This window comes from Eschscholzia californica, unplaced genomic scaffold, assembly GCF_041429995.1.
Source record: "Eschscholzia californica isolate CP2 unplaced genomic scaffold, dmEscCali1.0.p SCAF_3, whole genome shotgun sequence".
NCBI classification, from domain to species: Eukaryota; Viridiplantae; Streptophyta; class Magnoliopsida; order Ranunculales; family Papaveraceae; genus Eschscholzia; species Eschscholzia californica.
Genome location: NW_028238420.1, coordinates 61,988,914 through 62,002,426, shown reverse-complemented (window position 1 = coordinate 62,002,426; position 13,513 = coordinate 61,988,914). Strand labels below are relative to the sequence as shown.

The following is a 13,513-nucleotide window of genomic DNA, read 5'->3' as shown; positions in this document are numbered from 1 at the left end:
GTCACAACAATATTTACTTTAATGGGTAATTAAGAACAAAAAACTTAATCAACAAATCCTTGTCTAATGAAGCTTGATGGAATATTAAACATTTTTAGAGAGAGAGAGAGAGAAAGATGAAAGAGATTTTAAATACAGAATTCATATGATAAGTAGACTTGAGTAAGGTTCTTAATTAGTTAAGACTCTTGATATCACTCTATCTTTCTTGAAATTCTCATTAGGATAATACAATGAACTAAAAGATTTTGGTCTTTAATTAGTAAGTTTATTAGTAACTTATTGTAACTAAGAGCATATCAATTTTCGATCCCATAAACGATCTTGTCTGAATTGAGCCATGTTTATTCATGCATTTAGTGGTTATTATTTGTGAGTGTAAGAGACTAATGGTTTCTTTTTTAAAGATGTTAGTATAAGTAGTGATGAAATTAGCTAAGGGTTAGCAAGTTTTACTAGTTAAGTAGACAGTAACTTGTGCATGCATGTTTATGAAGTTTAGATTTTGTTCTTTACAATCCTAATAGGAAGTAATGATTTTTCTCACATTTCTTGACTCCATTTTGAATTTGTTGGGGAAGTTGTAAATTATGAAAGAGCCTGCCAAGAAAATTCTTAATGATTTTGTGTGTGGCAAAAGATGGGTCTCCCAAGTTTTTTTTTTTATGAGATGGGTCTCCCAAGTTAGCAAAAATAGGTTTGCCTTCGAATTTTACTTTGCAAATGTTAGTGCTCTAGAAAATTTTATGGACACCTCCAATTGGGTGATAGACAGAGGATGAAATCAATGATTCTGGTCAATAGACATTTTAGCATCTATAGGTAAGTTTATAGGTAATCAGATAACCCAAAATTTGATTCCCATTCATATTAGATTGACTGAAAATTATTTGTACTTGTGTATATGCGGAGTATTAAAATTCAAAAGTTATTATTCAAAAGTTGGAGCATAACTGAGTGCTCAAACTCAGTAAATGTCGAGGTTTTTTAGGTGACTGGACCTACTGAAAACTTGAGTAGTGTGACTGAACCTACTGAAAACTTGTTCTTTGTGAAGTGGGACCATAACATCCCTCCTTCGAAAACGAGTCAACATTGATTTAAATTTCGACAGTTACCGATATTATCCTAACTTGAGTAAGGCTACGTGAACCGCCCACTAAACCCGTTACTCAAACCGCCTGAGAGAGAAACCCCTGGGTGGTTTGAGTGACGGGTTTAGTGGGCGGTCTGAGTAGAGTCTTTGTTACTATTGGGGCTTGGCCGCTTGGGTGGAAAAATTAACCCTAATTTAAATCCTACCCGAACCAGGTTAAGCCTAACTTGGGTTCGACAAGTACTTGGAACAAACGATCGAACTATGACCTAATTAAACTTCCACTCTTTGATGGTTGTTACTCTAAACTGAACCTCCGTCTATCTTCAACCTTCAACAATGGAGAAGAGCGGGAAACGAAAGAGGCAAACTGGTACACAAGATATAAACCCTAAATCTTCCTCTCATGACCAAAACAAAAGGAAGAAGAAGAAGAACAAAAACAACAATTCTCAACAAATCCAACAGAAATCATCTTCATCAACTCCAAAACATAATTCGAAACAAAGGAAAATCAGCGGTGGAGGATCAAATTTCCTCGACAAGGTATTGTTCTTTCTCTCACTAAAAACTCTTTCTAACTATTTCGATAATCTTTGGTTAGTTTAGTAAGTTCGTTGATTGGAATTTGTTAATCAGATGAGAGCTAGGTTAGCTGGAGGACATTTCAGGATGATAAACGAAAAGCTCTATACTTGCAGGTATTTTTCTTCCTCTCTCTTCTTTCTATCTCTTAAATGGGATTTGAAGTTCAATTTGTTGATATTTCTTTCATCTAAACAGTGGAAACGAAGCACTTGATTATTTCAAAGAAGACCCATCCTTATTTAATATGGTAGGCTCTTTGTTTATCCTATCCAAGTCAAATGCTTTCATGGTTTAAGATCAATCACTCATCAAATTCAACAGTTTTTTGTCATGTTGGAATGAAATTTATGCCCATTTTGCGTATGTATAGTATCACACGGGATATCAGGAGCAAATGTCACATTGGCCTGAACAACCGGTTAACATCATTATCAAATGGCTTAAAGATCGTAGTCCCTCTTTAGCGGTTGCTGATTTTGGTTGCGGTTAGAACTTAAATGAACTCTTATTATTGCCCAAGTGTTTCTTTTAAATCGAAATTTATGTTGATTACCAATTTACGATTACGTTTTGTTGCAGGGGATGCGCGTCTTTCTAAGAATGTGAAGAACAAGGTTTTCTCTATTGATCTTGTCTCGAATGACCCTTCGGTTATTGCTTGTGACATGTCAAATGTAGGTGATTTCTGTTTGAATTCTTTGTTACTTAATGACAGTTAACTCTTGATTAGTAGCTGAACTATTGTTGATACGAGGGCTCTAGATTTTCGTAACTTTCTAGTGTTCTCCCTTTGTTTTCACTACATGGGTATATATAAATATATATATATATATATAAATACATGTTTTATTGAATCACGACATACATGATAAAAATCATTCTCAGTCTAGTATGTTGGATTAAAATAAGACGTTACCCGTTTACCACATCCCATACAGTTACACTAAAGAGCTAGTCTAAATACCACATCCTCATTCATCAGTCCATAAACTCTCGGATAGTTCTATTCTATCCCCTGGGATTAAAAAGAAAAAAATGGAATTGCCAAGGTTTGCTAGGAAGTAGGAATTGATGCATATTTCCTCATTTGTAATTGTTCAAACTACTATTATTATTTTTTCATATTGAATTAATTTAAACAAGAAACATATTATGATACCTAAGTGGGGATTCAGTTAGGTATCAAGTCGGCTGAGTCGAATAATTAGTCAGGAAGTAAAACCTATCTAGGAGGATGATTACAGCTTGTCAAGTCGGTCAAGTGGGAACTGGATAATAGTTGAGGACCAATCAAGTGTAATCCATGACTTCAATAACATAACCGAAAAAAGCACATTATAGTAAACTGTCACTATTTTGTAGGTTCCGCTGCTAGATGTTAGGAGTTGTGTTACTGCTACTTCCGTTTGCAGCACAAACTGGATTCAGAGGCAAATTTTGTTTCGTAATTGTAGTGGCATTTTACCTGGCCATCCTCCTATCTTTGTCACATTACTTGGAAGCATAGCCCATTTAAAGGGTTCACCATTGCGCTGTGTATGCCTGTCATAAATTGTTCATAGAATGTAACCTGCTCAAGTTTGACATGTGTTTGCCTTTTTTTTTGTATTCCTGTATGTTGGTGAGTATCAAATAATGTAAAAAAGAAATCTATTACCTTTGATTTAATATTCTCCATGTTACCTTTACTTTATCCTCAAAGCTTGATGCTGAATGTTTTGTAATAATTTTGAAAAAATTTAGATGCACTCAAATCCATCATCACTAACACATTTATCTTCTTTGATTTCCCACCGTAGACACCACTTGAATCTTCTTCAGTGGATGTTGCAGTATTTTGTCTTTCATTAATGGGAACCAATTTCCCAAGTTTCCTTCAAGAGGCAAAGAGAGTTCTTAAAACAAGGTGCCATCTCGTGCTAATGCTTTTATATTGAATTTTTGTTGTTCGGTTCTATCTTCACTTTTTTGTCTTCTAATTGAACTAATCGCAGCTATACTGGCATGTTTCAGAGGTTGGCTTTTAATAGCGGAAGTGAAAAGCAGGTTTGATCCTAACAATGGAGGAGCAGACCCAGATGGATTTGAGAAAGCTGTCTGTGATCTTGGATTTACTTCAATGTCTAAGGTTAATATTATTTACCTTAGTCTACCCCCAAACACCTCGGCTCATCTCTTAACGATTATAATAATAATTTATCCCTCATGTGCAGGATTTCTCAAATAAGATGTTTCTCCTGTTCTTCTTTAAGAAAAAGGTTTCACTACTCCCTATCTGATTTTGTTTATTTCAATCTTCAAACCCATAAAGAAAACTAGTATTGATTTCATAGTTGAAAAGTATATTGAAGTCGATATCATCCTTATAAGCTTCTAACATATTTCACTTTCTTTCTGCAGGAGAAATCAAAGGCGAAAGAAATAGAATGGCCAGAGCTAAAGCCCTGTATATATAAGCGTCGATGAGGTTAGCAACAGTTTTTTTGGTTTGAAACGGCCTACTGTTGCTTCGTGGTTACCAATATGTAAGCAATCAGCCATATAGGGTAGGGGAATATGTTTATTGTTGTGGCCTTCGCCATAAAAAAATCATTGAATAATTTATAAGTTAATTATCGAATTTTTGTAATTTTTTCTATGTAATAGCACTAAAATCAGGTTACCCAAATACTCGTTCACAGTTGCTGTCAAATTCTTAAGTTTAGTGGTACCGAAGGCATTCTCTTGGAGTGTATAACGATTTTCTTTCAATAAGCTTTCTACTCTCATCATAGCGCTGCCCTTCGCTGCACTCTCAAAAGCTTTATTCTAATTTAGAAGGCCTGTATGTCATAGTTAGATTTAGAACAACTTATCGTATGGACTTCGAAGCATGATTTTGAGACAAAAAGTGGTTACAATTTCTTTCATGGCTATTTTAAGTCTATTTTACAGCTTTAGGGTGCCTCCGGTGCCCTGTCTTTTTGCTCTTGGGCCGCTCCTCTTCTTAGCACTCCCGTGGGTTTTGGAATCAGTTGGAGGGCACTCGGACTAGACTGAGTCCGTGCTGACCAAACCCAGCACGGATTAGGCCCAGTCCGAGTGCTCTTGTAATGTCTCAATCTGTAGGGGCGCTAAGAGTGAGGCGGACCAAGAGTAAAAAGGATAGACGCCCACAGACTCCCTAAAACTTATGGCCCCAAAATACATCTCAATCAATCTAATAACACATATCTGGAACAACCTGTCCTTAATCATATCTACATTGTTTCGGCAAAAATTCAACTTCCACCTATATACATGTCTCATCTTGGCGTGACACTTTTTTGATATGTTTCCCTCGAATTATCAAGGAGAGATCATACAGTATAAAGTAAAAAACTTGGCTTCAGATAGTGGCAACCACAATGGACTCTCACTGGGTTGCTTGGTTTGCAACATTCAAATAAAACTTGAAGTTTAGAATGCAAAAAGTAAAACGGTGTGTTATTTCTTACCGTAAAGAGCATAGTTGTATATACAAAGTTACATTTTATAAACCTTTACTTTTACTGAATTTGGTTACTTATTATAATTCTACACAAAAATTTACATAAAGGATGTCTTGCTCATTCCTCTCTAGGGATCCACCTGCTCTACCCTGCTATTCCGTCGTTGGTTGAGTTCGTCCATGCTTTGGTTCAAAGTCCTACCAAGGATGTCTTGCTCATTCCTCTCTAGGGATCCACCTGCTCCACCACAGGCTCTTCCGTTGTTGGTTGAGTTCGTCCATGCTTTGGTTCAAAGTCCTACCGATCTTTCTCTGGAGCCGAAGTGCAGATGCTAGAGCATTCCTTTGTGGGTTTCCCTTCTTTGTCGGCTTTATTTCCTGCATTAGAGTAGAACCATCGAAGCAAGTGAACAAATCATTACTCACAATCCAATTTCACAATAAATGTTGGTCTAAATTATAGTAAGAAGACTAAATGAACATGGGTTCTAAAAAGGGTTTAGACACGAACTCTTAGCTCTTGAAGCTGGGCTTCAGTGAAGCCACCGTCTTTCTCTGTTCCGGATTTCGCCATAAGCCCAATGACCCATGTTGCAGCTTCACTATAATCTTGTTGAGTAGTTCGAAAAAGTTGAAGTCTCAATTTCTGCATGAAAGATAGAGCAAGTAGACCTTCTCTATCAAAATATGGGTTAGCTAAAGCTCCTTTGGCACTTATTCTTTTCCGGGCTTTATAGCGGACCATCGATGTCAAAAGCTCCCATCCTATTCCACCATCTAAGTCCAATAACTCAAATCCTTTACGGAGTTCTGGGCTCGCACGAGGTTCTACGGTCTTCCTCCATGCAACCAAGTCGTACTCGCACCTTTTCAGTTGACGGTTGAATTGTATCAAGCTACTATCGGTTCGTAATGATGGAAATGCCTAGAAAGGAAAAATTCAAATTATCATTAAAATAAGAACTCATCTCGATTAACCTTGTTGTGTTTCTTGAAAAGGGACTCTAGATATCATTGAAGCTAGGGCCGACTAGGTCAGAGTTACTTTCAAGTAAATAAGGAGAAAAAAAGGTGTCATATGGAAATTGCTTTCGCTTTTCTCTCACCCTAAATATTTTCTTTTCAACAACAATATAAATCGACTTACTCAGCTAGTCCACTGGCTTTATGACTAACCGAATAACTTAGTCAACTAGTGATTTAGGAATACTTAGGGGCTCGGCCTACACCATCAGCCTACGACTGAGCCGAGTAGCTAACTACTCAAAATCACAACTACACAATTAACCCGAGGAGCAATATGTTCCCGAGCTTCTTACCATTTGTAGGAATATGAGTCCCGTGCTGTAGATGTCAAACCGGTCGGGTAGATTCAGCTGTTGACAACAAAAGTAAACAAACAGAAGAAATTGAAGAGAGCCACAAAAATAGATGAAGAAAGCTAATTCTTGATATATATCAAACCTGCCACAGGACTGGTGAGAGTGCAGCTGCGACTGGAGCCGATGGTGCGGATGGTGTTTGTGTGCTCATAATGTACTGCTCCGGTGCAGCATACCTTACCAACAAAAGAATCATCGGTCTTTATACCAAATAAGAGATACTGCACCTCTCATAAGAAATGGCGTCTAGAAGACTTATCAGAAAATAGAAATGGGAAATAATATATAAAAACTGCGTAAATTTTGAATAAATTTAGGCTAAGTTCTATGCCCGAGTTGAAAAATGCGAGATAGCACTTTATGTTCCTTCAATATTGTGTCAAAGTGAGCAGAACATAGGCTTGAACAATCCATAACTAAAGAAATAGTCAAGATGATCAAGTAAAAGAGATTTCAGTACCTTGGGTCTAAAAGGAACTCCTTTGGAATATAATTGATTCCAACACGCAAATCAGCTGCAGCTCCGAGGTCAATGATCTTGAATGTACGAGACCCTGTTCACATTTGAGTTGGGAGTCAAACTACTAAGGAACTCGATGAACAACATTGTACTGCAAGACTCATGATACATCACTGCAATCATGTCATGAATATGATATCACGACTCTCACCTTCAGAAAAAATAATATTCTGTGGCTTGATATCTCTATGAACAATTCCTGTCGAATGAAGCCCATCAAGAGCAAACAAAAGCTGTCTCATGATAGTTTGAATAATTCTATTTTCCCTTCCCAATCCCTTTGGCAAGTCTTGAACCTCGCCAAGAATCATTGTTTCTACCTGAGCAAAACATGCAGAGATTCGGGTTAACACTATTTCGTAGGTTTTTTCCATAAAGCAATATAGTAAGCATTCTCCTCGACCAAGTTTTTTTTAATTGTTCAGCGTGTGCCTCGAACCCTCGACTCGTCAACCAAGTTGTCTTTCACTCTATGAATCGTCGGAGTTTCTGACATAAAATTGATTCAGATCCTTGCATGTTTATTTAAGAAGATATTGTCTAGTTTGAAGCTATTGAAAAGTTCATCTTGTTCATTATGTACAAGAACCTAAGAATCTGCCTAAACACATGAAATTTGGCAGATAAGATAAAAATCGTGGTTGCTGTTCTATTTGGTTCTGAAAAGGTTCGGTATTTTCCTAGTACACGAATTACCTGCAAGCGCTTGCAGAAAGACAAATACGTCTAAAACACAATCATGTTTAAACCTCTAAATGTAGATTGCCTTCAAATTCACCTAGTTATTCACACCTAATTTTCTAATGCTACTTGTTGGCAAATGGTATCTTTAAAATGTTACAAGAAGGCAAAACACAATCATGTTTAAACCTCTAAATGTAGATTGCTCTGAGAGTTCGATTAGCGCGGCACTTTCAAAGCCATTAGCAACCTTTGACAAACGATGGCTTACACATTTGTTAGATATAAAGCGCAGAATATGTCGGGAAGCATAATGGGAGTGATGTTTTAAGTTGCAAAAGAAGAAGCTAGACAAGACGAACGAATTCATCGAGTTACAAGAATACTTTCGAAGCACTACTAATTCTACAACTGTAACAAGTAAGAATTACCAACATTGTAAGGAAATTCTTTGCTCAACATGAGATCTTGCAAAGTCGACTCTCCTTCAAATCGCCATACAAGCCAATATTCACCTCCTTTCTTTGACGAGCTCTGATTTCAAATGCACAAAAACAGAACAAACAACATATATCAGAGCTTCGGCCTCAAACTTTATTACAAAAACTTTTCATCGAATTATCAAGATAACAATATCCTCATCCTAATTAGAAGCCATAAAAGAGTAACACCTCAAGAAATCCGTACAAGAAATCTGCACAGCTGTTTGAACAAGCCCGGCGTACTCGCTCGTTCATCCATATCTCCACTGCTCCATATTCAGTAGCCTTTTTTAAGACTAAATCACCTTCCTTCAAATACCCGCAAAAAACCCATAAATACTATATCACACTTCGAAAAAAAAATTAAGCCTCCTTATTCAAACTTCCTATTCATTTAGCTCATAAGAAGAAGTCATCCATAAAAAGAATATTATATAAAAAGAATATTATATTACTACATAAGTTCATAACATCACTCAAAGAACCCCAAACGAAATACAACACCTAAAATGTATAGTAAATAAAATCTCATAAAATGTTAATACCTTAGGATTAGATTTATTAGCCAAAGATACTTTATAAACCACTCCAAAAGCACCTTCACCCAACTTTTTACCCAATGTGAAATCATCCTGCAAAAATCAAACAAACACAAACCCCAATTTATATAAGGCCCAAACTAATACAGAATTCAACAATTTGAAAATCTAAAACAGAAAAATATACCTTCTTAAAAGTAGTTCTAAAGAGTCTCTCAACAAAAGCAAGAACAAACATATCCCAAAAACCAGGAGCAACACCAGGAGTAGCCCAAAGATAAGAAAGGGCACCTAAAGCTAAAACAACACCAGGAGCAGTAATAGTAAGTTCATTAGATCTTGGAAGAGTACTTCTATAGATAATATCACCACACTCCATTACTGTACAAGGAAGTCCAACACCCACACCAAGAAATAGATTATTAACAAAATCTACAACAACTTCAGTTCCTAAAGATAAAATCAACAACTTTGATTTTGATTTTGAATTCAATTTCCCTTGATTTGATTGAAATGGGTATTTGATTTCAAGCTTTCTTCCTAAAAATGGAGATGATAAAGTTGATTTCTTGGATTTCAAATGAAACCCATAATAAGATGTTCCTCCTCCAACTGCAGCAACTGTTGCCATTCTTGTTTGTTATTTCTCCGTCCACTGATTATTTCTTTGGTAATAACTTCACAAATATTTGTTTAGAAACCATTCATTGATTAATGATATCTTTTTTTTTTTTGAAACTGCTAAATCTTTGAGATTTCATGCACACATTTTGAGTGACGTGCTTTGTTTGGTAAGGAGGTAAGATGTGACAATGATGAGTTGGGGAGTATTTTGGAAGTGTTTTCTAATTTATGTGGAGGTGGGAGGTTTGCATATACACCAATAGATAAGATAAAAGGATAGTAGTATAGAAATTGGAAGTTTTAAAAGTGGCTCCGGATCGTGTATTAGGGTTGTTAGCGCGCCCACGCCACTTTGATTTGACAAGGTGACTCCCAAATCGGTGGACTACTTGTCGAATTTTATTACAAAATTCGGCTCTAAAAGCACCAAATTCAACTCCAAAGTCGAAATAGATGGATATGGGTCAAATTTGTTACAAAATTCAGTTCAAGGTACGTTGAATTCAACACCAATGTTCTATAGTAAAATTGGAGTTGAATTCAGGGGACTTAGAGTCGAAATTTGTTACAAAATTTTCTCTGAATCCATCAATTTGAGTTACATTAAGCAGTATTTGGCCTCTTTGCAATAAGTGGACTTGAGCTGAGTTTGAAACCAAATCAGTCAAAAGTCCACTGATTTTAAGTTGAGAAAATGTGGGAGTGACTGTTTCGAGAGGGATGCTTTTAATTTTCTGTAATATGAGGGGCGCCAATATGGAGAGACACCAATAATACAATAGCGCGGCGTCTTTAAAATTTTCCTGACTCAGTTGGTCGTGCATCTCTTTGAAATACAAAGAGCTAGTAGGTTTTCGTTTTGGGTAACGTAGACTGCTTCAAGTTTTTTTTTTTGAGATGAAATCATTAGTTTCTGTCGTGATTAATGTGAAGTTTCGTATATTCATGGCCTCATGAAAATAGTTTAATTCAAATCATCACGATTTAGAGTGATTTGGGGAGTTTTACAGGCAATGCCCAAAAAGGTTTAATTCTAAATAAATATTAATGAAGATTGATGGAGTAGGGAAGGTTCTCATTACTCATAACAGAAGCTTTCGTTTTTTTCATTTGTGGTGGTCCCTTTCTAATGCCAATTAAATTTCTGGGAACTTATGAACACGAGATCTTGGTTGTCGAGTCAGGTAGGGTTACCGATCTTCCTTATCCTTCTTCATCATTGATTTGCGTTATTTCCTGTCTTCTTTAAAGGTCTGGTTTCCGAAACCTTCGGCGAAAGGGAACTCTTTCGCCGAGAGCTTAGAGAGATAGTAGAGAGAGAAGAGAAAAGAAGAGGAGAAAAAGGAAGAAGAAGAAGCGACCGACGACTTTTGCCAGAAGAAAAGGAAGAAGAAATTTTTTTCTTATGGAGGTCGAGGGCCGGAGATTTCCGGCCGGCGACGACCTAACGGTGTCAATTGTACCGTTAAGTCAAACATTAACGAAAGCATGCCTCCATACAGACATTGGCTTCAACCATTTTAGAAATTGTCTTTCGCAAACTTGTCTTTAACAAATTTTGCCTATAAAATCTCCCAGGTGATTTTGCATGACCAAGAGGACTTATACACCGTGAAAGCTCAAAGCCCGTCCATATTGGGCCAAACTGCACATTTTCATATATGCTAAAAACACTCCCATATTGCCTATAGGTAGACGACAGCCCACAGTTGCCTATTTAGTGGTACACAACGGGTCGTGTTGTATTGACCCGTCAAAGATTCATGGCCAGATCAGACAGCCATAAACTTGTTTGGCACGGCGATGAAACGTGTCATGTCGTGACCTGATTGCAAGAGTCAAACAACGCCCCGCCCCCATAACAAAGGCATATATATGTGCGTATTGTTGCTGGGTCATGGCGTGGTCGTGTCGACCATCTCAGTTTTTGCAAATTCAGTCTTGAGGTTTCGGGACCTTGTCAAAACTTCAAACTCCACCTGTCTTATATGAAAATTAATCTCCCATGATGTTAAACTAGAGAATTGTCATACAGTAATAGAATAGAGAAAAGATTAGAAGAGTTAGTTTATATAAGTTCAGAAAGAAATGAAAAAAACCTCGAAAAAACAAAATTGATAAAATGCTGAGTTCTGAGAAACTTGCTGCATACTAGTCCAATTATATTACAATGTCACTAATTTTTTTTAAAAAATGGGTCGTTGGATTACATTTAACGGATGGCTCAAATGAAAATATATTTTTCCAAATAGCTAACTCCGTTGACTAGTATATTTGAATGAACCATAGATAATTGTCCACTTACCAAATAATTGGTGAAGATCAGGAAGGATTTGAGCTTTTTTATGGAAACAATTAAAAGTTCCACTTGCATTTGCAATATTGTTATAAGAAATCTCCACTAGGCAACATAGACAAATAACATTACTAAGGTTTATTACTCTATATTAGTTTGTATTAAAGAATTGGTGTGCACATGCTTCAATTATAATTGATATTTCTTATAACTCAGACGAATATAAGTATTGTGTTTGATTTTGTGCGAGATGTTTAATCGATTGCTGTTGAGTTCAAGAGGAGAAACCCTAAATCTCACAGGTGGTTATATTGATAGTGTCTCCAACGCCTCCCTCAAGTTGCCCTAGACCCGTCCAAAAGGACAGGACTCACTTTATGTGGATACCACATCTGCAACAGTTCAAGTGGGGTTCAATGCTTCATTTTTAATACTATATTTAGTATATTTTATGTTGCAACCAATCAACCACCCAATTTAATTTATGTTGAGTATGGACAAGTCAAATCTTTTTAGTTGGTTGGATTAGTATAAATGTGACTAATAAGTATTCTCAAATTATTGTCACTCAATTCACGGCCAGATCCATCTGAAGACTAAACAGGGCTATAACCTGTCAGTTTTATAATTTTTCCTCAGAATGTATTTTATAGGAACTCTTCTTGTTCGCTATATTTTTTAGGGACTTTAATTTAAACTAAATCTTGAGATGTATAGACTAGAAGCTCGTATAGAGTTCTTTGAATACACAATTGCACAAATTTTTTTTTTGTTCATGTTAATAATTTCTTATGTTTTAAGCGTCTTAATGCACTTATTTGTAGAGTGGGAGTTTACTTTACACCTCAAATTACTCTGTAGAAGATCAATATAATTAACTATGATTGTTTAGATTAGTAATTTATTTTGTGTTCTAATGTATCTCGTGTGACCATTTGTCAGTCGGTAGTCAATTAAGTCATATAGCTCTGGACAAAGAGTTCAATGTCAGTCTTTATATATATAGCTCAAAACTTTAACAAAGTTGACTGGGGAACTCAATTATTTCCTTTCATCATCAACAACTTGTGATTTTGATAGGACCCAAATAGACTTTTACATGAATATATGCTTCTTTAACTTGTAGGTAAATTTGTTTCCTAGCGCGCATGTCTACTTCGGGCTCACAAAAGCGTGTTTGAAGGGCATTAGTCGTGTAATTAATGGGGGAGTTCAGAGAGTTTACTTTCAAAAATGGAAATAATCTATAATTTCAAAAATCGAACAAAAATGCACCAATCCACAACCCACCTTCCTAGGTAATATATCAAGATGTTGATTGTTCGAGTAAGGACCAAGGAAGATAGAGTATGTAAGCACTAGCACAACTAATCTTCCGTCACATACTCCTATAGAGGTTTTATGGTTATGTCTTCCGAATTGAATTACTAATGTTGGAACGGTGGAGTAGTTCGAATATTTCGAGAAAACTCTCAAAATACCAAAAGTTGAGTTGAAGCTTCTTCCATTTGTCGCTTCAAAAAAGATTGTTTTAGTCTCATATTCGTTTATGTAAACCACATGATTTTAAATCTTTCAGTAGTAAACATTTATAAAAATTCGATTAATCAAATCAAAAATATGAGTTGTAGTGTATCTGCGTGCCAACTTAGAATCTAGATTAATAATAAACCGTCTAGAAGACTAGTTACACTTTCGGTTAAGATGGACTCTATCTATTTATTTTTTTGTTGAAATGATCTATCTATTTGAGTAATTATAAGATATGTGAAACAAAAAAGAGAAAGATGTGACTTGTGGCGGAAGAAGTGAGTTAAAATAATCAAAACCCTACCT

The 13,513-nt window shown here is 36.1% G+C and overlaps 2 protein-coding genes across 2 annotated transcripts; one reads left to right on the top strand and one right to left on the bottom strand.

Annotated features, from left to right (window-relative positions):
- The first annotated feature begins 445 nt into the window (after positions 1–445).
- LOC147552934 (S-adenosyl-L-methionine-dependent methyltransferases superfamily protein) lies at positions 446–4,376 on the top strand. Its single transcript, XM_086666355.1, has 9 exons — positions 446–1,642; positions 1,736–1,797; positions 1,880–1,931; positions 2,055–2,169; positions 2,264–2,358; positions 3,484–3,590; positions 3,698–3,812; positions 3,898–3,942; positions 4,085–4,376. Exons 1-9 carry the CDS (start codon positions 1,436–1,438, stop codon positions 4,148–4,150), a joined length of 864 nt encoding a protein of 287 aa, XP_086522481.1. The 5' UTR covers positions 446–1,435; the 3' UTR covers positions 4,151–4,376.
- A 745-nt stretch (positions 4,377–5,121) lies between these two features.
- STN7 (Serine/Threonine kinase domain protein) lies at positions 5,122–9,870 on the bottom strand. Its single transcript, XM_086666354.1, has 10 exons — positions 8,945–9,870; positions 8,764–8,850; positions 8,408–8,527; positions 8,172–8,270; positions 7,207–7,375; positions 6,996–7,089; positions 6,618–6,711; positions 6,473–6,529; positions 5,665–6,078; positions 5,122–5,531 (listed from the first exon to the last, which is right to left on the bottom strand). Exons 1-10 carry the CDS (start codon positions 9,386–9,388, stop codon positions 5,370–5,372), a joined length of 1,740 nt encoding a protein of 579 aa, XP_086522480.1. The 5' UTR covers positions 9,389–9,870; the 3' UTR covers positions 5,122–5,369.
- Between the last annotated feature and the right edge of the window lie 3,643 nt (positions 9,871–13,513).

What these genes read in the sequence shown, in the direction of transcription:
- STN7 (XM_086666354.1), bottom strand. Translation starts at nt 9,388, where the DNA reads ATGGCAACAGTTGCTGCAGTTGGAGGAGGAACATCTTATTATGGGTTT. An exon ending in CTAATAAATCTAATCCTAAG is followed by an intron (nt 8,528 to 8,763) that starts GTATTAACATTT and finishes GGGTATTTGAAG; the next exon opens with GAAGGTGATTTAGTCTTAAA. An exon ending in TCTCACCAGTCCTGTGGCAG is followed by an intron (nt 6,530 to 6,617) that starts GTTTGATATATA and finishes TGTTGTCAACAG; the next exon opens with CTGAATCTACCCGACCGGTT.
- LOC147552934 (XM_086666355.1), top strand. Translation starts at nt 1,436, where the DNA reads ATGGAGAAGAGCGGGAAACGAAAGAGGCAAACTGGTACACAAGATATA. An exon ending in ACCCATCCTTATTTAATATG is followed by an intron (nt 1,932 to 2,054) that starts GTAGGCTCTTTG and finishes GCGTATGTATAG; the next exon opens with TATCACACGGGATATCAGGA. An exon ending in TTGCTTGTGACATGTCAAAT is followed by an intron (nt 2,359 to 3,483) that starts GTAGGTGATTTC and finishes TTCCCACCGTAG; the next exon opens with ACACCACTTGAATCTTCTTC.